Source organism: Alternaria metachromatica, assembly GCF_023757995.1.
Source record: "Alternaria metachromatica strain BMP 0045 chromosome Unknown scaffold_13, whole genome shotgun sequence".
NCBI classification, from domain to species: domain Eukaryota; kingdom Fungi; phylum Ascomycota; class Dothideomycetes; order Pleosporales; family Pleosporaceae; genus Alternaria; species Alternaria metachromatica.
This window is the reverse complement of record NW_026055504.1, coordinates 184889-208339: the sequence shown is the minus strand read 5'-3', so window position 1 is coordinate 208339 and position 23451 is coordinate 184889. Positions and strand designations below refer to the sequence as shown.

Here is a 23451-nt window from a genome sequence, read left to right as displayed (position 1 = left end):
CTGCACGCACGTGTTTCCTTACTCATCCGGAAACAGTGGTAGATACCCACGAATCAACTTTACGTCTTGTTTCCGACCAAACATATCTTTCCTTTCGCACGGTCTCCTTCTTTACTCAAGCGTTGCTATGGCACATCATGAGAGTGTCACTGATAGGGATGAAGTGGAATGCTGCTTTCCCCTTCCCGACCCCGATATCTGGACTGCTTGATACTCTTGAAAGTTATAACGCATGTACTCTTGCAGGGTGCAAAGCCCATTTGCACATATCACCATCTGCATTCCAGTTCCCATCCATAAGGAGGCCCGTTCACTCTATACGAGGATAGCATAGTTCATGCGCATAATCAAACGGTTCACTGTAGATGCCACTGTATAACTAAGCGTATTGGTGATGTCAGCCACGATGATGTTCATGTTGGTGAGTCTATCGGCTGAGTTGAGCGGTTCATGCAGGTACTACAGCATAGTCATCATGGTGCTCCGGACACGGCCCAGCAACCCCAAGCCACGTTAAGACCCCGCGGAAAAGACGTCATGTCTAGTAACGCCTTCCATACCCCTCCTCACCATAACCACCGGAGCCATATTCCTGCCTTCGCTGGCCGTATTCATCTTCATCGTCACGGCGGCGGCCATAGCCTTGAGTCTCTTCACCGAAACCACCGGGGACACCAGAGGCGCCGTAAGATTGATCAGGACGCTCACCACCGTATTCGAGGCCCTCCGAACGACCGTATCCGCTGGATCTGTAAGGATTAGTACCGTAGCCCCGGTAAGAAGATTCGCCAACGTACTCTTGACGACCGTAGCTCGACTCTTCCTGGCGACGGCCATATCCAGACTCCTCTTGACGACCGTATCCGCCAGTGCTATAAGAGTCAGCACCATACTGCGGTTGCTGACGGCCGTAGCCTCCAGCATCTCCGCCGTACTCCTGGCGTCCGTACCTGGATGGCTCTTCACGACCGTAGCCTGACTGCTCGCCGTAGCGCTGCTCTTGGCCGTAGCCTTGCGAGTATCCTCCGGACTGGCGCTGGGGAGAACGACTGCCGCTCTTCTTGCGACGGTGTTCATGCTCACGGGAGCGAGAGCGACGCCTGTGTTCACCAGATCCTGATCGACGCTTGTCAGCATCATCCGAATCCTCATCGCCGCTGCCATGTTTCTTGTGCTTATGGCGCTTCTTCTCCTCCTTCTCACGCTTCTTGCGCTCCTTCTTCATCCGCTTCTCGTATGAATCTTCGCCGCCCGAATCGTTCGAATCGTCGTCATCGGAGTGTTTCTTGGACTTACCACGTCGTCTGCACAATCGTTAGCCTATCATCGTCATGAATTGAGGATTTCGCTTACTCTCTCTCCTCGGAGTAGTATTCTCCAGACCGATCGATCCCTTCGCGTGTCTCTTCAGAGCGCCATTGATCGCCATGCTGGACGCGACGCTCCTCGCGACGCTCATATCCACCGGTGTTGCTGTAGCTCGAAGTCTCGACACGCTGTTCGTAGCTGTAGGATCCGCCACGGTCGTCCCGTTCCTGACGAGAGTACTCCTCGCGACGCCCACCACTCGGGTATTGTGTCTGCTCGTACTCGGCGCGGCCATAGCGATCGTTGTCGCCATACGAAGATGCCTGGTGATGACCAGTCTCCGAGTAGGATTGAGTGTAAGAGCCGTCTTGACCGTAGCTCTCCTCCTTGTGGCTCTTCTTTTCCTTTCCACCAAAAGCGTCACCAAGCAGAGAGCCGCCGATGCCGCCAACAAGACCACCGACAAGGCCGCCTAGGGCGCCACCACCAACGGCTTCGCCTGCGAGCTTGCCAACATGGTCAGAGGCCTGCTGGATCTGTGGGTTGACACCACCTTGTCCGCCGGAAGAGCCGAAGTTGTTGGCCATACCCAGAGGTTTGCCACAACCATGGCCCTTGTCGTGCACGTTCTCCTTGTGGTTGCGGAGGTTCTGTACGCCGTCCCGACTGAGCTGATCACGGAACTCCTCCTGTGCGCGCCTGTCCTTGGAGCTCCACCACTTTCCAACCGTGTCAAACATGATTTGGTGGCATTCCTGGACCCCGCGATCACCCCGTCCTCCATGGTTTCTCTCTGCCGCAGCAACCGCAGGGTGGTGGAACACGCCCTTGATGATGCGGTCAATGGTTTCCTCAGGGTCGGCATCACCGTCCCAGCACTGGACGACTTGCGGAACAGCCCAGCTCAGCACGGCAGATGCTACGCGACCAGCAGGCTCGTTGAGCACGTTGGAGAAATGATCCTTGGAAAGCATGCTGTGGGTCGGGTCGGTACAGTCATCGTCATTGAAGACGATGTGTTGCTTCTCACGAGAGCTTGCAATGACTTCGCTGGATCCCGTCTCAAGCTCAGACTTGACTTGGCTAAGAATGGGCAGAACGTAGGGAGCAAGAAGACTGAAGACGAAGATAGTGACCTGGCTCTGGACCTCCTCGATCAGATCTGGCAGAATTGGGATCTTCTCAATGAATTCGGTGATGGACTGCATGATTTCATCGTGGAACTCCATGATGGGGTAGATCTGCTTGACTAGCTCTCCAATCTGCTCAGTAAATGCCTCAGGCTCCTTAGGGGTGATCTGGATGTTGCCCATCGCAGCAGCGTTGGAGTTGTCGGCAAGCTCCTCGGCCTTACCAGCTTCGTCTTTGCCACCAAAGATGCCGTCTGGGAGCTTAGCAAGGAGCTCTTGGATCTTGCTCTTGTTCTCATTCCTGTCGGCATTGGCAATTGCGCCTTCAAGTTCCTGCAGCTCGGACTGTGTAGCCTTGTCGGTAATCTCACCGCAGACCGAGTGCAAAAAGTCGACGCCACCGAATGTGCCTGTGATGATGGGGTATACCTGCTTTCCAGCGGCGCGGACATCGAACAGGGCGTTCCTGCCTACGTGGGGGAAGATGTCCCGGTTTTCTTCTTCGAGTTCAATCAGGGCAAGCTCGACATAGTTGGAGTGGGCAGAGTAGTCTTCCAGACAGTGTGTCGCTGTACCGAGAAGTCTCAGTGCTTCGTAGAAGTCGGGTCCCTTTCCTCGCGAGCGGCGTCCCAGGTCGATGCAACGCCGAAGCAGGTCGCGGACCATACCAGCCGATGTTGTGATACCCAAGTCTTCGGAAGCGATGTAGTTCTTCAGGCCGGTTCGCTCGTCGACGCTGAGCTCGCGTCTCTCGTCAACGGGGCCTCGCAGGCGGCGGTCGTAGTCGCGGGCATCGAGGTTGTCGGCGTAGTCCTGGGTAGTCAGTATCAGGACTTGAGCAATAAAGCGGTGTACTGACCTTGGGGTTGTCAATGTGCTCTTCAGGTCTGTAGCAACCAAGGCGGTCGCGGGTGACCTCGAACTCCTTGGTTCCGTAGCCGAAGCTCATGAAGCCGAGCACCCAGAGGAGGATGCGGATAGCCTCTGCAGAGACCATCTTGACAGTGCCGACATCGACGGCCTGGGAGTAGTCGCGTAGCCAGTTGCCAAAGTAGACACGCTTGACATCCATCTTGCTGAACTTCTTGCCCGTCTGGCCGCTGATAAGCAGGGTGAGTAGGGTATCCTCGATATCTCCATGGCGCCAGTTCTGTCCCTCAATGGCGCTCAGGCTTGCAATGTTGCCCGCACCGAAAGCTGCCGTGGGGCGCGCCCACAACACCATTACGATGAGGCATGGCAGCCAGATGTCGCTGATTTGCGGCATCGTGCTCGTGATTTCGTATACTCTTGTTGATATGCACGGAAGAGTCTAGGGAGAGATTGTAGGTCGAGGAGAGAGGGGTGCGTTGTGTACACCGGTGTCTATGTGAATGTTGCTAGTGGCATGTTTCAGTGGCTGGTCTTGCTTGAGCTTACCCCACCACAGCTGACGTAGAGGGGCCACAGCCTACCCACACGCCCAACAGATCGCCGGTGAGCGCTGTTCGACCAAACTACCTCTTACACCCGTCAAACACGCGTATCCCTCGTTTCGCGCAAACCTCGCCCTTGCCCTAACGTGCGCGATACCAAAGTCACGCGTGTCATTGGATGTCCGCTTCCTACTGCAGGAAATTGCCGTGCATCCTCAGCTGGCATGTAGCCCCAGGCGGCTACCTTGTAAACGCACCGGGCCATGACAGAATCTGTGTCGCATCAGGTAGATCTCTACAAAACCGCCGTCTCCACAACTCATAATGTATAACCCGTACCGATGTATGATGCATCGGCTTATTTACTATCTGTTCATTACCATAGTCGCATCATGCGGATATCCCTTCAGATGTCGTTGGCATTGCTGTAGTACTCTCATTCTGACCCAAGTGCGCTGAGACGGGCGCGGCAGAAAACGCCGTCGCTGAAGAGACTGCACATATCGTCGATTTGCACACCGACCGTGGCATCTAGATCCATGGCGAGGTGTGGTGTGCTATCATCTGAATGGTGCTGCCTCAACTGGCCAGGTAGGAAAGCGCAAGCCGCGACGGGAACCCCGGTCAGAGAGCAGCTGTGTCGAGGCGATCGACTTCATGCTGATTGGGGTTTCGCGATGGGCTGAAATCTGTTCGGTTATGTGGTGTTGTGAATGGCTAGGAATGACCATGTGGTGACGGTAGTGAGTTGTGGCTTGATGGCCTGGTGCGCGGTCCAAGTTGCGCCGTGTTACGCTTTCCACCGCCAGCCCGCCCGCGACTGCCGTATGAAGAGCACACAGCTGCCATCACGCCCCCAGGTAACACCACACCTCCGCAACTCCTTCCATCTCATCGCCATCGCCTCTCACACGACCCTAACGCCGGGAAGGCATACGGAACCGATGCGGCACCGCCATGCATGTCACTGGGAATATAGTCATCAAGCGGTGAGCATGTGTACGTGGAAGAACTGTCATTTTTGTAACGAGATTAGAAATTAACCTGTAAAGTAGGTCATACAACTCTAGAACCAACGCCGACAAGGGAATGGTGCCCTCCATGATGCGATGACCCGCTCTATGTATCCCGATCCATGGTGCCAACTGGCTTCCAATTCCCAACGCCGCGACAGGTGAATCGAACAAAAGAAAATACATCCAGTCATGACCCAACTAGTAGTTGAAGACCGTCAATGACGGGTTCAGTACGATGGGCAACAGGCAGTGCATGATGACCGTTACGGCCCAACTAGGTATTGTTAGCGAGATGTCAATGATATCAGAGTAGGAGGGTACTTACGGCAGAACGGCAGTCAGACCGGTAATCTCCCAGCCGTGGGGAGCGAAGCATCCGAGGTAGATCATACCTCCGATCATGAGGATCATGATCATGTACATCCACTTGAAGCGCTTCCAGATCTTGGGCAGCTCGGCGAAGAAGTTGGAGTTGTCCTTTTCCTTGGCTGTGGCACCCCAGCTCATGTCGATACAGAACATGTGCGAGCAAATGGCGAGGAGGATGTGGAACGAGACACCACCGAAGAAGATCATGAAGAAGGGCATCCACTTGAGGTTCTCGAAGAAGGCACCCAGTAGACTGGCCTCACCGATACGGTAGCGCATGATGGCGAAGCAGACGTTGGACATTCCGTTGAACACGATGAGCAGAACGATGAAGATCTTCCACGATTCGACATAGTACTTGTCGAGATCACCGTTGAGCCATCCGACCAGGAAGTAGTTGAGGCAACCGAGGGGAACGGCCGATCCGAGAGCGTAGTAGGAGAAGATGTAACCGCAGATGGAGATCTTGGACGACAGCTGGATGTTGGAGAAGATGAAGGTGCGGAAGAGCTTGGTGAAGGGGGACTTCCACAACCAGGTGTGCACAGGGTTGAAGACCAGTTCGTTGCAACCGTACGCGTACTTCTCCCATCGGTCCAACTCGTCGAAGATAGAAAGAGACACACCCTCCTTGAAACCACGACCGTGGTAACTAGCCAAGCGGACAATGTTACCCTTGATCTGGAGACGAAGCGCGATATCGAAATCCTCGGACACGTGGCTCTCGGACCAGAAGCAGACGTAGCCGTCATCTTCCGGAGGGTTGCCGACGGACTGGACAGCTTGCCATCGCAAGAAAGCGTTGTGACCGACGAAGGGTGCGACTTCACCGCTACCGACTGAGAAGCGAATGGCGGTGTAGACAAGGTTAGTGAAATAGGTGATACCGTTCTCGAAGTAATCCCAAGAGACTTGCATGACACCAGTAGCGTGCTGAACAATGGCGACTTCGGGCGACAGGTACATTTCGGCGGCACCGTACATGAGGCAGTCTTCAGGAACGATGGTATCAGAGTCGACAATGAGAATGATTTCACCCATACGGATGTTACCGCCAGCCTTCGCGCGGGGGTCCGCGGTGAGAACCTGTTCGAGAGCCTCGTGATAGAGAGCGAGCTCCTCCTCCTCGGAGATCGAAGCATCACCATCAGCCTTGTCGAAACGGTTGTCGACCATGCTTTGAAGTACATCCTCGACCTTGTTGGAGGTGTTGAGAGCGAAGTTCATGTTGGAGGCCTTCTTGAACTTTCCGCGGCGAACGAAGCCTTCGTGGTTGTGCTTGGGGCGCGAGACCCATCCAATGTTGTTGTTCTCGTAGAATCGCAGGAACTTCTCGTTATCCTCAGCCGATCGGACGGCCATACCATCATCGTTGATGAAGATGCGTGCAGTTCCACCACGGGACTCGTAGTAGGAGATGGCGGCTTGCAAACTGGCGACGGTGGGCTTGACGACACCCTCAAGGGACTCGGTGTAGATGGGCATCTGGATGGTGATGGTCGACGGCGTGAATCCCATGGCGCGTGCCTGGGCAAGGTTGGGCTTGACGGCGGAGTGGAAGCGGCTGTTAGACTTGACACCAGTGACGGGTCCGAACACCTCGAAGATGTTACCCAGGACGACAACGACGAAGAAGAGACCAAGGGCGATCCACAGTGGCTCGGTTAGGACGAGAAGGATACGGGGGTAGAAGTGATCGGTCATAGTCTGGAGAATGATGGCCTTGTTTCCGAGACCGATGACGAGGACGATGATCAAAACCATGGCAAGACCGACGAAGATGGAACTTGTGAAGATGAGAGGACGTGCGAGCGACTCCTTAGGACCTTCGGCCTTCTCGAGGTCACCATCAACCTCCTCAGCATTGACCTCAACATCGTCCTTCTTGCTGTCGATAGCGAAGTCGACGGTTGATCCTCCAAGGGTGGAGTTGGCACTGGACTGGATGGCGCTGTCGAAACCACTGAAGGGGTTCTTTGATGTACCCCAAACCAAGGCCAGGATCCTTGATTCGATCTCCATCGCCTGGGAAAGGATCGCACCGAGATCATCGTGCCATACAAGGAGGAGCCTCTCCTGGCGGATAAGAGCTGCGTATTGGAACTTGCGGATGGTACTCGAGGTAGCGACCTCTGCCATTGACTCGAAGATCTGGATCTGGGAGCCGTTCTGGAACATCAACTCCGTCTCGAAGGGCTCGAGGACATCAAAGATGGCCTGGGTACCATCGGTGCTCATGGTGAGGGCGACACCAGGGTTGATCCTCTTTACTGCCGAGAGAAGGTCCTTGTTGGCCGCGACGGGTTCTGTGACATATTCTCCTTGACCCTTTCGGATCAAGACACCTTCGCAGGAGCCAGGTGTCAGGGCACTGGATGTCATCCATCGCATGGAGCATGCCTTAGCGTAAAGGTGCTTGATGATCTATGTGGTGTTAGACATTGTTGTGCAAGCCTGAAGTTGTTTGTACTCACGGCACGGTATCTTGAGTCTTCGTCAATCTTCATGGTCAACGGCCGCGACAGGGCCGGACGACTCGTCGGTGTCTGGGGTACGGAGTAGCGGGAGGAGTCATTGACACTGCCACTGAACGATTGCCTGCTGGAGGGGATGAAGGGCCTGTCCCCATCATGGGAAGGTGTGGCGGAAGACATGCCGAGGGGATGTCAAAAGAATTAAGAGGAGCGGTAGGGATAGTAAGCGATTGTAAGGAGCAGACGAGTCTGTTAAAGACAGGTGCTGTGGTCGGAGCCAAGAAACGAGGGAATGGGCAAGGAGCCCTGCGAAGATCAGTAAAGCGCGAGTGTGTAGAGACTGGAAAGAGAACGGAAGCGGTCGAAGAGCAGAGGTTATCAACGCGGCACAGTTGGTAGTGTCTACACAATTCTCTCCGACTACGCGAAACAGGGCCCCGCCACAATCCTTAGCGACCAGGTCAAAGATACACTCATGCTACACACTATCGAATGTTCGGCAGACCCCTTGTCTAGCACGTTCGAGTCTCAACAAGACCTGCTACGCGAATGTCCCGATTAAGGTCACTGCGTCTGTCACAAACGCTATCTCGCATTCACCACCATCCAGAATCGGCGGCAGCGCAGACCGCCAGCTGCACCTAGCAATCCTTCCATCTATCGATTATTTCGCCAGCGCACGCCCCGGTCGCTCTCCCGTCCGCTGGGCCATGGTGGTCCTCAATGTTGGGACAGTGGCTCCCTTACTAGCATCGACGAACATATGTTTCGCCGGTGCAACGCCATCAAGCTATGGGTCATCATCGAGATCTGAAGCAAAAGGGGATGTGCAATTGTTTGTCGCATTCGGGTACCTTGCACGCCCACGCTTGTGCCTGAGCTAAGTGGAACGGTTTAGCCTGGCCGCTGCTATCCTGGGCGTGCGCCACCACTTTTTGACGTTCCGCCGGAGGAGAATTTACTTTTCTCGACGTTCGGTCAGCTCCTCGGCGTCACGTAGCGGACCTGTCCAGCCAGCCTCCTACGTTGCGATTAAGAGTCAGGTCGGAAGTGGAGACAGCTGGCCGCCTAGCTCAGCGCCGAACCGGGCATCTGGAGCGCTGGACCGCTCAGTCTTGCCGGCACCCTACGCCGCAAATACAGTGACGTCCTGCAAGCCAAGATGAGGTCCTGGCCCACGCGTGCGCCATCCCGACAACCTCTGGGCGAGCGGTACACATCCTCAGAAGGGGGACAAGACCCTGCAAATTGCTTTTACAGGATGCCCACGTTCCGGGAGCGGATGAATCCCACGTCGCAAACAAGCCAATGATCAATGCGCAGCTTACTGCATGTTGCCCTTGATAAGCACCCTTGCTGACTCTCCCGTGGTTAAGATTAGGACTTTGTTCCGCCTCTATTGATCCTGTACCCCCGTCTACATGTCGAACAACACACAAAGCAGCTCGCCACCATCAGCCACACGTCACAGATTTTCTGCCTCAACTCTTTAACTTTGCATGACGCGATGCTCAGCTGGGTTAATCCGAGTCAGCACAGTTGCTAGTCAACAGAGTTCCATTGCAGCAGCGGAGCTACTAGATATGCGACACCCGTCGTGGTTAGTGTGTTTAGCCGGCTCGCCGATAAGTCAATCAACAGCTTCTGGTCAGCAAGCCGAGGTGCAGGATTTAGCCACCAACGTGCAGATACGGAGGGGAGAATACAACATCAGAAGCTTGCATACTGGCAAGCCGCGTCTAGGCTGACCCGCCAATGCATAGACGGCTGCATCAAGGGCTACGGAGGCGTATCTACAGGTCCACACTTTTCTGGGTACAAGCGTGGAAAACCCAAGTGTAGATCGCGCGGGTTTTGAAAAGCGATCGACCGGGCGCTAGACAAAACATGAACCATGGATTGATGTGCCGTGGCGCCCGAGATCCAAGTCAACTCTCCAACGTCAAGCCTCAAGCACAAGCCTAGCACCGGCCGGTCAAATCCTTCCGTATCCTTAGCGGTGTGTGGCTTTACCCCCTGGCACGTTGACTGCAAGGCTGTCACACTAGTTCTGCGCCTATCTCATCTTTCCTGACGTACCTGCGTCTAAACGAACGCTAGAAACAGCCACGCTACTGTGCACTATTTCCAAGACCGTAACAAGCGACTGGGATGAAACTGCCATGGGCACTGCCCGCCCCTTGCACTTGCAGAAGCCATCACGTCGAGAACGGCAGATACGCCTAGAGCCTGTTGAATGTTCTAAATCTAGGCTTTTGGAATCCGTGAACCTCGCTCTTTCCGACGCCGCTTGAGGCTACTATCGATTTATCGGTGCCGCATACTCAGCGCGGCGCTCGCTCGGCTTGTGGTATCGATACTTCAGCTCCCAACAACGTCCCCTGCGTCGTTTTGTGTACTCTTCTAATCTCCTTAGACGAGGTCGCATACGGCAATAAACTACCTTGCCCATCGCTAATACTTTGGCATTTCGATTCCGTTTTTGATATTCTCATTCTACAGTACGACGATGCCTTCCTTCTTCAAGCGCAACAAGAAGGCCAGCCCTGAGGAGGACGCACCGCCTCAGGCCCACTCCCAAGATGTCCCAGACCTTCCTGCCGGCATGTCACAAAGGATGCGTCCCGAGTCCTCTAACCAGGGAGCATACATTCCCAGAAACCCTTCCAACCTGTCATTCGGTCCTATATATGGAAGCCAGATCAGCGCTTCCGAAATACGGAAACAACCGCGACCCTTCAGAAGCTACAGGCTACGCGGAGAGTATGTACTACCCATTCCACCCGCTGTCAACTTGTATCTAATTTCCATGTTAGGCGTGAGCAGCCATGGGTCGACGACCCAAGGATGAAGAAGACCAAGGTCGGCAACTGGATCACCCTTGGCTTCATCATCATCGGCTTCTGTGTCAGTGGATACATCATGTACACTGGTGTGCAAGAGGCCCAAATACCTGAGCAATGTCTTATCATGGAAGACAACTTTGAGAAGATTGACCCCGCCAACTGGGGCTACGAGATCCAGACTGGCGGCTACGGAAACGGAGAGTTTGACTGGACTACCAACGACCCCAAGAACAGCTTCGTCGACGCAGAAGGTCTTCACATTGTCCCAACCCTCACCACCGAATCGACCAGCATTACCGAGGAGCAGATCGTCAATGGCTACACACTGAACATCACCAAGGCAGACGGTGACGGCTCTTGCACATCCAGCGACTACAAGTCTTGCGGTATCCGCTCCAACTCGACCACTGGAACTATCATTCCTCCTGTTCGATCCGCACGCATGACCACCAAGGGAAAGAAGTCGATCAAGTACGGTCGCGTCGAGGTTGTGGCAAAGACAGCCAAGGGTGACTGGCTCTGGCCCGCCATCTGGATGATGCCCGAAGAGGACAAGTACGGTGAATGGCCTCGCAGTGGAGAAATCGACATTGCTGAGTTCCGCGGTAACTCGTACAAGTACCCTGAGGGTCGTGACTTCGTTTCCTCTACGCTTCACTGGGGTCCCGACTACAAGCACGATGGCTACATCAACACCCACGGTACTGCCTTCTTCCGCCGCACAGACTTCGCTTCCAGCTGGCACACATTCGGTATGGAATGGACAGAGAACTACCTGATGTTGTACCTCGACAGCCGTCTCAAGCAGGTCATGTACTTCAAGTTCAATGAGAAGAACAAGCTGTGGAACAAGGGTGGCTTCAACGGTCTGACCACCAGCAACGGCACTCTCTTCGAAGACCCCTGGAAGCAAGGCGGTAAGAACGCGCCTTTCGACGAGAAGTTCTACCTCATTCTCAACGTCGCCGTCGGTGCGCAAAACGGATGGTTCTTTGACGGCGAGGGTAACAAGCCCTGGGTTGATGGCAGTGACTTTGCCGTCCGCGACTTCTGGAATGGTATGTTCACACTCACTTCGCAACACTATGATCACTATGCTAACTCTGCAATAGCTAAGGATGACTGGCTCCCAACCTGGGGCGAAGGCACCGAGCGCGGCATGACTGTCAAGTCTGTCAAGATGTGGCAGGCCGGCAAGTGCTAGACCACCAGCGTCTGACTGCCGAACGCTCCTTCCTTTTTCTATCAGATAACCCCACGGGTCCACTTCACACTATAACCCGGGTTCACGATCACGGACGTATCACATTTCTTTTTCACAACGTCAGTCAGGGCACAAGGGCACATTAGATGAACGTTTCCCATTTCTTTTCCTCCCTGGCATGGTAGAGGCGCCGAGGCGTCTTGGGCATCAAACGTCCGCATCGTACATTTTACAGATAAGGACAAAACAATACTGTAGTATCTAATAGATTTTTTTCTCACCAATCGCTTCTATGAATCAGACCATTCCCATGCAGCTTACGTGCAGCGGAAGTTGACAGCCTAGCGACAGGCCTCCAGCGACACGACATAACTGAATTCACCGTCGTGCATAATCGGCGTATGTACGACGCATCTCGTATCCGCAATCATGGTCCCACAAGCCTCGCGAAGCATCCACTCCAGCCTCGCATCGAAGACACTCGCAGCTTCGCGTCCATCACTTGCATGTCACGTCAGCACTCGTGTCTCACCTTCCTTCCCTGACCCAGCGAACACGCAGACAATGCACCCCCGCGCATCTCCATGTCCATCGCCCGTTCTCGCCTTTGCGCAGCTATGCATCGCACCCCTGAGAAAATCACGTACGGTGTCGATGCCAAAGCGCGATAAACTTTCTGTTGAACATTCGCACTAATCTCCACACGACTTAGCCAGCGACTCAGTCTCCTAATCCAAATGCAGTAGTCGCAACGCTAATGCCGGCGAATCAGAGACCTTGGGCGCGAGCACGACTCCCACCTGTTTAAGTTGCTGCAGGGGCTCACCGGCGGAGGCGCTTCCGCTTATCTGTACACGGGAGCGCACGAACTGCGCCGCATCATCCCGATTTTGATTGTCTCGTCCCACTTGTCCCACAGTTGGCAGGCCGGTACCCAGGTAAGTTGGCAACTGGGAGGGTGTTTACTTTTTTGGGACCTTCTGGGGTTGGCCGTTTCAGTCACCGCAGGAGGTTTTGTTTGCTTTTCCGAACTTCCAAGTCCGCAGGCGTGGGATCAGGGGCGTGGCTAGGGTACCGAGATTCACCCATGGTTCATCTCAGGTATGATGCAAGAGGGGTTGCCTACTTGGACTACATACCGCAGAGGAGGGGCAGCGACTAGCCAACACCCTCTCATCTCTCGTGCATATTCCAACATCATGGTGTGCTTACAATCAAGGCATCATCCACTCTGGTCTCCAACACCAATCTCCCTACTTTCAGGTTTTTTCTTGTCGCTCATCAACCGCGGCAACAGCCTTGCTAGGCAGCCACGCGAGGGATTTACCGGTGGCAACTTGTCTGCTCCATCGCCTTGCATACTGCAAGCCAGAACCCATGATGAGGCGGGCTGAGGACAACGTGGGACGGCACAATCCGCGGAGGCTTCGGCTGGGCGCCACGGTATTCCAGAAGGTGTAGATTGCAACTCGGAGCGCCACCAGGGCTTCTCACAATATACAATACTTCGTCTATGCATTGCGATGCTCGCTAGCCCTAGCAGTTGCAGCAACAGGGTAAGTACTTTTTACTTTGCGATTGGGCTGTTATCTGCCAGCTCACATCGGGCCTATGATACCTTGCAGTTCCACTCCGCTACTGCACGTTACCATGTCAATCTCGTCCTCGATTGCTCAACTACTCTATCTGTCATTCCAAGTATAGCAACCGACAATCACAGTCGCACCCAGAACCGGGTACTCAGCTACCCGACGGACCGTCGCTGCTGCGATACGTTCCTCAATATCAGAGACCCTGTCGCCTTGCCATGACCTTGACTTGGAAATCCCTCGGCTTGACGAACCAGTAATTCGTCGTTTCCCAATCTGCAGCCTGCAGGTGGGGGGCGAGCGAAAAATCAAAGTCGCGCACCAGCATGGGGATTAGCTTGGACATTTCCAAGTGCGAAATGTGTCTTCCGATGCACGTTCGTGAGCCTAGACCAAACTGTTGCCACTTTTGTTAGCCGCTGTCCATCGTGAGAGAAAAGAGATGAAGGATTTGGTGAGGCTGGCTGAGATGGCGAAAGAGGCAATGGTGAACGAGTGGCGTTATGTTTGTGGAAACGACGACACAGCGGTCGGCAGAAGCCGAGCAAGGTGACATTCGGGTGCTACGACTTACCGGCATCCAGTTGCGGTCCATGAGACTAAGCTTTTCCTTATCGGAGCTGAGCCAGCGCTCAGGTCTGAACACGTCTGCGTCAGTGCCGAAAACAGATGTGTTGCGGTGAGCCACCCAGGAGTTGATTCCGACAATAGTCTACACAAGCAGTCAGCCTAGAGAGCGCGATTTGGCATGCACGGCAACTTACGCCCTCGGGAAAGAACTGATCACATATACTCGCTCCTCCAGCGGGTACCACGCGCTCGAGTGGTAGGCCAGTAGCTGGATGCATTCGCAGCGCCTCCTTCATGACGGCTTGAAGATACGGCATTTCCTGGCTTTCCTTGAATGTGATGTAGTGGCCAATCCTGCCTTCGCGTTTCCGCTCGTCGATCTCTTGACGCAGAGTCTCGAATGTTTGCGGGAACTTGAGTAGGTAGTACAGGATTGCGGAGAGACTGATAGCTGTAGTATCTGAACCAGCGACCATGTTCGACACGCAGCCCATGCTGAGATGGTACATTGTAAACGCCTTGGGGTCATCTGCGTTCTTCTTGAAGAATTTGGAAAGGAAGTCCATGCTCGTCTTGCCTTCCTCCATGCCATCGACAGGAATGGCTTTGGTCTCCTCCTTCTCGTGTTCTGCAATGCGCTCTTGCGTGAACTTCATTACATACGCCCTCCCAGTGCCTGTCGGACCAGCCAGCCAATTTCGTATGGGAAAGAGATATTTGTGCAGCCAGGAGAAGATGCCCGTAAAGGTAGCGTACCACAGGTGATCTTCGAGAGCCGCGATCACGCCACGAATGTCCTCACCCCTATCCAAAAAGCCCAGTCGCTTCGAGTATGTGATCAATCCAATAACATCGAAGGCATAACATTGCAGCCAATGCCCCATGTCGGCATACGCACCCGCACTCGCTACCTCCTGGAGGCGCTGGCTGAATAGGTCTGTGCACTCGTCGACGTACGGCTCGTAGCTGACGAGCGATGACATGGTGTATGCGCTTTGATACTGCCTCCGGTTCTCGCTGTGTCTTGGTATAGATTGGTCGGCGAAGAGGGACCACTGCGAGGGTGACGGGTTCTGCCAGGTTGCGTACCACGAAGACTTTGGAAATTTGGCGCCATGCCCGTAGACAGTTTTCTGAGCATCGGGAGAGGAGAGGGAATATCGATTCGGACCGTAGCGGACTATTTCGCCTGTGGTAGTAGTGTAAGTATGGTATCGGGACAGATCAGGAACAGGCCGGCAGGGTCCAACTCACCATGCTTTCGATGCAGCTCAATGTTATCCTGTTCAAAGCCTCCTCTTCTCACTCTCCAAAGATACCACAGGTCTGTAAACCGCGTTGAGGCTGGTCCAGGTACATTTCGTAATGGTGAAGATACATTTTTGAAGAACGGAAAGAGGACGCGCGCGACAAGTGCTACGACAGCTGCGAAAGCAAGAACTTCGGAATGCATTTTGACAACCTCAGTCACAGATACAACAGCAGTCTAATCGCGATGTGCTCTTATAGCTTCCGCGACACATTTCGCGCGATTTGCTACATGTTTAGGCTCGTCCGAAGGTTCGCTGTGCGGGGAAGCGATGACGCGCGGAGAAGGGCGGATGGCGGGAGCGGGATGTGGAGCGGAGTCTAGCATGCTCGTACGAACATTGAAGGGATTCTGGAGACTTCACATCGTTTGCGTTCGGCATATACTGGCCATTTCGCGGTTGGAAAATGAAACCGTCAACCGCGTTGTTGGGTGACTGAGATTGATGTGCAGACATCAAAGTCGTATAGCCGAGGTAAACGCGTCCTTGACACGAACTGCATCCGATGAAGAAGCACCACCATCCCACCATGTCAACACTAAAAGTATACAGGTTCTTCTATCGTCAGATGATCTGACTGTTCTACAGAAAGCCGGGGAACAACTAGGAGAATCAAGATTCTCGAACTCACCAACCATCTGAGCCATTGCTAGATGCATCCTGCCCACTGTGATTGCATCGACAAAATTTCCGTGTCACGCGTCTACAAGTATCCAAAGCTCCATTCTAGGTAAAGGGCGTCATTTTATGCAACAGCATTTGTGTATTAGCCCAGACGAGCAGAATAGATACCACGGGGAGTACTCTGCACTCTCCTCCACATCCCGACTAGAAACCAGATTAGACAAAGGTCTTGGGGAAATCGCTCATGTATTGTGAGCACCGGGTTATTTGGAACCGAATACGTTGAGATGCCTACTTTGGCGGTCGCACTATCGGGAAGGTGCGACTGCGCAACTTCCAGTTCCAAAGCTCGGGTGGCTTCTTCACATCTACAGAGCCGAACTCAGTCTCCTCATCACAACCCTGAGGTTTCGTTCCGCAGCAATAAACCAGCGACAATGCTTTCTGGATACATTCAAACATTCGACTATTTTTCCTCGGAAACCCATGGAGCCCGTACTGACCCGATGGCGTTTGTTCATGGCAGCAGCAGCAGCAGCAACATGCATCCAGATGGCTTCTATACCAGTAGCATATTCTACCTCATGTGAAGCTGGTATGCTATCGCAATTGCCGCGTTCTTATGTTTTGGTATTTCCCAAACAAAGGCTCCTTCCCCGGTGTGAGCATAGGCACGGAAGGCACTACCCAGACTTGCAGACACGCGATCACCAGCTGGGGCCTTGGACTCAAGAGCCATGGATGAAAATCAATCCAGGTATCACAATGTTTCTAGCTGAACGTAGTTGCATGATCGCTGAGCTGCGGTTTGGGTACTCGGGCGTAGGTGCTACAATGAGCAATTCACGACTGATGACCAAATCAAAGCGGTAAAAGAATCTGTGACCGCAAACGCAGTGAGAGGTATCCATTCTGTATCATGTACATGTCTAGAAGGCAAGTTGCCACATGTCGGTCAGACGCTCGTTATTCTCGCCAAGCCCACCATGAATAATGATGCTGTCGTTGCCGCTCTCAGCCTTGACCACATCAGCATCAAACCAACCACGGGGGTCAGGAGTACCATCGCTGCCATCGGGATGTAGTTGCGTCCACCACTTCTCGCTGATGTCATAGATCCAGACGTCTTTCAACATCTTACCTGCACCGGCATGACCGAGCGATGAAGGGTCATGTTCACCGAAGAGAGTAAGGAGCTTGTCTTTTCGAGCCAGCTTGACTGGCAGTAGAACACAAACACTGCGAGCTTCAGGTCCATCGTTGCCATCCGCTTTGAATGTATCAGTTGACCAAGTATTGTTGGCAAGGTCGAAGACGTCGATACTACCACCCTGCTCCGTGGTTCCATCAAAACCATTCATCCTGTAAAGCTTGCCACCACTGTAAGCGATAGAAGTTCCTCCTCGATGTGGCGCCGGAGCGTCGGGGGCTTGTTTCCATGCACGCTCGTTGATGTTGAACATCCACAGATCTGAGAGACGGCCACTTGCGGGACATCCAGCATGGAGGAAGAAGGTATCTTTGCCATCGCTAGTAGAGCAGTGATAACTGCGAGCTGGCGGATATGGGGCAGATGAATCAGCAGGCATGATCTTGGACCAGGCTGAGCTTGAGGGGTCGAAGCACCGCACTGCGCCATCTTCCTCTATTGGAGCCATGTCGATGCCACCCCGACCAGAGAAAAGGTACATTTTCCCATTCAGTACAGCTGATGCACTTCCAACCCTTGGAGTGGGCGCCGAAGAGACACCCTTCGTTTCCAAACGTTTTGCATCTGTGGCGTCGTTAGTGCCGTACCTTGATGGCCTACTACAATGAGGGGAAGTACTACCAGACTTGAGCGAGACAATATCGACTTTATCATCCAGCGGCTCCCTTGGCTTCACTTCACCACCGAAGATGCAGACATGATCGTCGATAACGGAAAGGACTTGGGAAGATCGGCGCAGACGTTCGTCGTCGAGAAGACGCTTCCAGGAACCTTTGAGCGTACTGATGGGCATCATGGGCATCGTTGCAGTTTGTGAACTCTGAACTGGAACGGACAGCAATTGACTATGTCGAACTTGTAGTCCTAGATTAGTGATATATAGCTCAGATCAAAATCGAGGATTGCGTCATGTGCGGGTGGTAATACACCTGCTGTTTGCAGTGACATGCTGGTGAATCTGAGAAGTGGAGAAGGGACTAAGCAAATGGGGCTAGCCTCGAAAGCAGGGATCGTCATCGCCCTAGCTCCTTCCAAAAGTTCGCGACCATGGCATTTCACGCGCGAACACATGCGCCTCAACACGCCATCATGAGGCTTCGACTGACGGTCCAGCGGAATGGCCTGCCTGCCGCCAACATACTCTGGAGCGTACCTGAGACGAACAGCACACAGGCATACACCATTACGCGTCTGCTTGAGGATGTCAACCACATTATCCCGCTAGAGGCCGAGCACTGGGGCCTGGAGCACTATGTCGTCGAGGTGGGCGGCTTCGAGTGCCTGCACTTTATGCCCGTCACGAATGCGCTCAAAGAAGACGACCATGTTTCGTATGTGATTCCTAAATCTCTACACTAACATCTGCTAACAGCCTCCCAGCATCCGCCCACTCATGACTGCCGAAGTACGCGCGCGCACCCTCACCGGCCGGGATCAAATATCAGACGGAGGCCAACATCTCGTCGATGGCGTTCCCTTCGGTCGACCCTACCTGCGCCAACCAAATCGACCTGCTGTTCGCATACCTCCGCGCAAACGACGCCGACTGGACGATGGGCAGTCGGACGACGATACTGAAGCTGTGGGCCTTCTTACAGAGCATGGAGAACCATCCGAAGCGCGCGACGATGTTGCGACGCTGAGCGGTCACAAAGGGTCGGGAAATAAAGCATCAACGGCGCAACGGGCAGTCAAGTCGGTGCAGTTCGAGCAGCCCGAAATTGATGATTCGGACGACAGCGAGGAAGATGATGATGACTTTGCACCCGAAGAAGCAGAGGAGGAGGCGTCCTCTTCAGACGACTCAGACTCAGACTCAGACTCAGATTCAGACGCAGACGCAGACGCAGACGCAACGGCAAAGGCAAAGTCGGACGCGTCGTCTAGCGCTTCAGATACCTCGGATTCAGATTCAGAGACAGACACCTCGAGCGATTCCGACTCCGACCCCGACGATAGCGACGCAAGCTCCCCGCCCGATGTCTTGTCTTCCAAAGACGGTCGCAAGACCAAAGCAGCCACAACGCATGTACCCCCCGGAGATGGACTCAAAGCTACAAAGCTGAGGAACTCGCGACGTACAAGAGCTAATCGTCTGCGTAGTCTCAAGGCGTCGGGCAAGCTTCCCGAAACCGCTACGTTCAGCGACCTGGCCGCCTACGAAGACGGCAGGTATGGTCTGGATGAGGAACAACCTCGACACACACAACCTTTTGCCAAATCCCAAGGCAAGAGAAAACGATTAGACGAAGATGAGCCGGCAGAGGAGGTCGCGGAAGACACAACAGAGCTGGAGCGAAGGAAACGGGACCTGATGGCGAGGTTCGGAGAAAGCACAGAAGCGACGGCACCAGCGGACGAGGCCATACAGCCAACGGCTCCGGTCGTTGAGCAAGCCACTACTACCCTAGTGGAAGAAGAGCCACCGGCGAAGAAAGAGCCTACCTCCAGAAGACTGCGACCAGACACCCGCGCCATCGGTCGGATACTTGCGCGACAGGCTGGGCCTGTTCGGAAGACAAAAGCGAAGGCACCGACACCTGAGCCTGAAGAGTGGTCAAACCCCGATTTCTGGAAAACCCGAATCAACCTCTCGGCGTTTGAATGCTGGGAAGAGGACTTTGAGCTCAGCGCTCCGCCCTTCCCGTTTCAGCAGCACTGGGACCCCGCCAGCAAGCTTATGCATGACAAAGCTAAGAAAAAGAAGCAAAAGAGGCGGAGTATTGTGCAGCAGGAGGCAACGCCAGTAGAAGAGGAGGAGGAGGAAGAGAATATCATCTTAGACTACGACGATGCTCCCACAACGAACCCCGACTCTGAGTCCATCAACGCAGCCGTCGAGGACCAGCTGCGTCAAGATCTTGCAATGGCTGCGCAGTCTGATCTGCCACAACTTCCAGAAGACATGAGCACCCTGCCAGATCTCACGTCGTCCGACATGAAGTCTGGTGCTGTCATCGCCTGCAAATTCTTTACTGTGAATCCCGTCACTGTTACACCCGAGATTAGCGGATACAAGACAGCTACTGTAGAACAAGAAGGCGACTCGGGTCCTGGCGCGGGTACGATCCAGCTCAAGATTGCTTTGCGCGATCTCCCAAAGAGGGAGAAGAAGTTTGACAGCAAGGGCAATCGCATCTACAACGCGGCCGACGCTCTCCTCATGGAAGAGGATGACGAGAATGAGGGCTTGTGGGAAGGCTCATTTGGCGAGCTACTTGAAGCGAAGCTTGTGAAGGCTGCATAAGTGACACCACGAGGTATGTGTCGTTGCTTGGTCGACCGTTCGTATGGTTATCGGCCACATGTAACCCCCTCTATCTTGCTTCATCGTACATCTTTCAATATACCCAATTTCATCTACTTTTGACCCTTGGGTATGTGCACGGTCCGTGAATCCGAGTGTGGTGTCGCGAACTGGAGTTTGGTGAGGTTACCCCGCCGAACGTCATGCAAACCCCTCCAGGTCCAGAAGCTGCAGAGCTGACAGCCACCGGCACTACTCATTACCACGGGATAAGTTTCCCATGGCGAGCGTCTCATGTACACAGGGTCTTTGCCTGCGTTTGATGTTTTCTACGAGCCTTCGCCGGCGGTGTGACTTCCCTTCGGAGCAAGTTGCCCGCGCCCGCTATTCCTCGGCGCCCCCAATTCAGGGTCTTAGCCCCAAAATTGTAACTGCCGTGGCCCACTAGCTTCATGATTAGACGTGGACGGGTCGTTATGCGATGGAGAACCGACGAGGCCGTGTACGAATTTTCGGCAGATGCGTCCCGTCTCGTCATCTTATTGCTAAGCCTCTAGCCAAACTACAGCATCATTGTGTCTGACGGACAAACTATCGCATAGCAAAAACCACAACATCTCATGTAAGTGTTGATGCCGCGATAGTGGCACAGCATGCTAACCGTCGTACAGAACTAGACACAATGCCTCTTCCCACTGGTGTATATCGGGCCGACCACGTCGGCTCCTTCCTACGCCCCAAAGCCGTCCTCGAAGCGCGTACAAAGGCAGCCAACGGTGAGATCACCGCCGACGAGCTCCGCAATGTCGAAGACGAACACATCAAACACGTCGCAAAGAAGCAAATAGAGAGCGGTCTCCGATCCATAACCGACGGCGAGTTCCGCCGCGCATACTTCCATCTCGACTTCCTCAAGCACGTCGAAGGTATCGAGGAGAAGGGTCAAGTGGGGAACATCAGGCACAAGGATGGCTTCTCGCCACCAACGCTGGTCGTAAAGGGAAAGCTGGCCCACCCCGAGGCTATTCAGGTCAAGGACTTCCAGTTTCTTGAGCAAGCGATCAAAGAAAATGGCGGCAAGGCGAGCACAAAAGTTGCCATCCCATCGCCAACAATGGTGCATTTCCGTGGTGGACGCGCCTCGATTGACATCTCCGCATACCCCGACCTCGATGTCTTCTTCGAGGACCTCGCGCGCGTATATCAGGAGGAGCTAGACAGCCTGTACAAGGCTGGCTGCTGCTTCGTCCAACTCGACGACACCAACCTGGCCTACCTGTGCGACCCCGACATGCGCAAGGCCGCCGAGCAAGAACGCAACGAAGACCTCAGCACCCTCCCCCGCAAATACGCCGAGCTTATTAACAAGGCCATCGAGAAGCGACCTGCAGACATGAAGATCGGCATCCACCTCTGCCGTGGCAACTACCGCTCCAAGTGGTTCGCCTCTGGCGGCTACGAGCCCGTCTCTGAAGTCCTCTTCAAGGAGCTCAATGTTGATGCCTACTTCCTCGAGTACGACGATGCACGATCTGGTGACTTCTCCCCGCTACGCCATCTGCCAGAGCATAAGGTCGTTGTGCTCGGTGTCATGAGCAGCAAGAAGAACACCCTGGATGACAAGGAGGAGATCATCAAGAGGCTACATGAGGCGGCTAAGATCGCCCCCAAGGGTCTCGATCAGCTTTGCGTGAGCCACCAGTGTGGATTCAGCTCCACAGCTGAGGGTAACGAGTTGACGGAGGAGGAGCAATGGGCTAAGGTCAAGCTGAGTGTAGAGATTGCCAAGCAGGTCTGGGGCGATGATATTAGCAAGTAAGAAGAGCCTTGTTTCGGTTGGGGAGTTTGAGGTGCTGGTACTGAGATGAAAGCATGAGTACGGTGTTGTGTAAAAGTGGTCTGATCAGGTCTCAACGACTGATCCATGTATGTATTATGAAGTAACGGTTCAACCCCAGTGAGATCAAATGTATCAAATGTATCAACATTGCCGCGTCATCACATGCCAGTGACATAATGGACAGCTGAAACCAGGCGGCACTTTGCTCTGCAGTTCACAGATCTCGTGTTGAGCGTTTTACTCAACAGGGTGGTCTCGCTACCCCAACCACAAGCTGTCATGGATGTTGCCTCTGATGTTTCAGTTCCCTTCTACCTCTACAGCATACTTCTGTATGTCGCTCTTGTAAACATCTCTGAACAACCCCGGAATATCAAAGAAGCAGACCTCGAAGTATGTCGGACCACGATACCCCTGTTCTCTGTGCACGCGACAAACGTGAAAGTGCGTTATCAAAGCATTGAGTAGCACGTTGATATTGTCATGGTAGGCTCCTTTCCTGCCCTTATTTGCGTGGCCGTCACGGCAAGCGTGGGGAAGCACGGCTGGTGTGAGAGGCCCATGTTTCTGGTAATTTCGACCAAGGTAGACATGCCAGAGCGGTAGCTTCCTCAATCTCTGGTATATCGACTTCCATGATCCGTCCGTTAAGGTCGCTTCCGTTGCCTCGAACCACACCAATTTCTCGGCGCGCTTGAGAAATCCTCGGAGTCGGCTACCACTTAGGTACAGATCGGAAAGCTCTAGTGACTGCAAATGCTCGTACGAGCGGGCCATCATGTGTGTAGAGAATAGACTTTCGCAGCCATGGCATATCCGAAGCTCTGGAACTCCGTTGCATCCTAGGAGTTGTAGGCGTTCAACGTCAGTAGTGGCAGCAACAACTTCTAATACATCGGGATGGACCGGGCGCACATTCTTGATGTGAGCTCCAACTTCGCGACTCTTCGCAACATCTTTGCCGTATGCATTTGGTGTTAAGAAGACAGCTTTCTTGATCCAAGGTCGAAATTCCGACAACGAGTCTGCAAACAGCCCCCATCCGGGCTTCTGAGAGTTCTCCAGCCAGAGGTAGACATAGGCGACCTTCTCTGGAAACTGCGACAGCTGCAGTGCTCGCAACACAGTTGTCTGTTCACTGACAATATGAGTCCCAAAGGGTAGCTCTAGCTCCATGAAAGACTCCGCGTCTTGATGTTGTCGGAAACATTGGGCGAGCATATGGGCGGCTTCACTAGACCTCACAAAGCTGTACTCGTCCTCATGTAGCAGATACCATTCGTAGTCGCTTATCGTCTT

At 53.8% G+C, this 23451-nt stretch overlaps 7 protein-coding genes across 7 annotated transcripts; 3 read left to right on the top strand and 4 right to left on the bottom strand.

Moving 5' to 3' along the window:
• Nucleotides 1-541: 541 nt before the first annotated feature.
• On the bottom strand, nucleotides 542-3705 carry J4E83_006101 (uncharacterized protein; the record flags this gene model as incomplete). Its single annotated transcript, XM_049333016.1, has 3 exons — nucleotides 542-1304; nucleotides 1354-3251; nucleotides 3298-3705. 3 exons carry the CDS (start codon nucleotides 3703-3705, stop codon nucleotides 542-544), a joined length of 3069 nt encoding a protein of 1022 aa, XP_049187706.1.
• A 1362-nt stretch (nucleotides 3706-5067) lies between these two features.
• Nucleotides 5068-7892, bottom strand: J4E83_006100 (uncharacterized protein; the record flags this gene model as incomplete). Its single annotated transcript, XM_049333015.1, has 3 exons — nucleotides 5068-5143; nucleotides 5195-7662; nucleotides 7713-7892. The coding sequence occupies 3 exons, from the start codon at nucleotides 7890-7892 to the stop codon at nucleotides 5068-5070; spliced, it is 2724 nt and encodes a 907-aa protein (XP_049187705.1).
• Nucleotides 7893-10221: 2329 nt separating this feature from the next.
• On the top strand, nucleotides 10222-11762 carry J4E83_006099 (uncharacterized protein; the record flags this gene model as incomplete). The annotated part of the gene is made up of 3 exons (XM_049333014.1): nucleotides 10222-10475; nucleotides 10529-11616; nucleotides 11671-11762. The coding sequence occupies 3 exons, from the start codon at nucleotides 10222-10224 to the stop codon at nucleotides 11760-11762; spliced, it is 1434 nt and encodes a 477-aa protein (XP_049187704.1).
• A 1785-nt stretch (nucleotides 11763-13547) lies between these two features.
• J4E83_006098 (uncharacterized protein) lies at nucleotides 13548-15178 on the bottom strand (the record flags this gene model as incomplete). Its single annotated transcript, XM_049333013.1, has 4 exons — nucleotides 13548-13748; nucleotides 13926-14063; nucleotides 14116-15110; nucleotides 15172-15178. The coding sequence occupies 4 exons, from the start codon at nucleotides 15176-15178 to the stop codon at nucleotides 13548-13550; spliced, it is 1341 nt and encodes a 446-aa protein (XP_049187703.1).
• A 1606-nt stretch (nucleotides 15179-16784) lies between these two features.
• On the bottom strand, nucleotides 16785-17867 carry J4E83_006097 (uncharacterized protein; the record flags this gene model as incomplete). The annotated part of the gene is made up of 2 exons (XM_049333012.1): nucleotides 16785-17629; nucleotides 17687-17867. 2 exons carry the CDS (start codon nucleotides 17865-17867, stop codon nucleotides 16785-16787), a joined length of 1026 nt encoding a protein of 341 aa, XP_049187702.1.
• A 287-nt stretch (nucleotides 17868-18154) lies between these two features.
• J4E83_006096 (uncharacterized protein) lies at nucleotides 18155-20312 on the top strand (the record flags this gene model as incomplete). Its single annotated transcript, XM_049333011.1, has 2 exons — nucleotides 18155-18396; nucleotides 18446-20312. The coding sequence occupies 2 exons, from the start codon at nucleotides 18155-18157 to the stop codon at nucleotides 20310-20312; spliced, it is 2109 nt and encodes a 702-aa protein (XP_049187701.1).
• A 682-nt stretch (nucleotides 20313-20994) lies between these two features.
• J4E83_006095 (uncharacterized protein) lies at nucleotides 20995-22131 on the top strand (the record flags this gene model as incomplete). Its single annotated transcript, XM_049333010.1, has 1 exon — nucleotides 20995-22131. The coding sequence occupies one exon, from the start codon at nucleotides 20995-20997 to the stop codon at nucleotides 22129-22131; it is 1137 nt and encodes a 378-aa protein (XP_049187700.1).
• Nucleotides 22132-23451: the final 1320 nt, after the last annotated feature.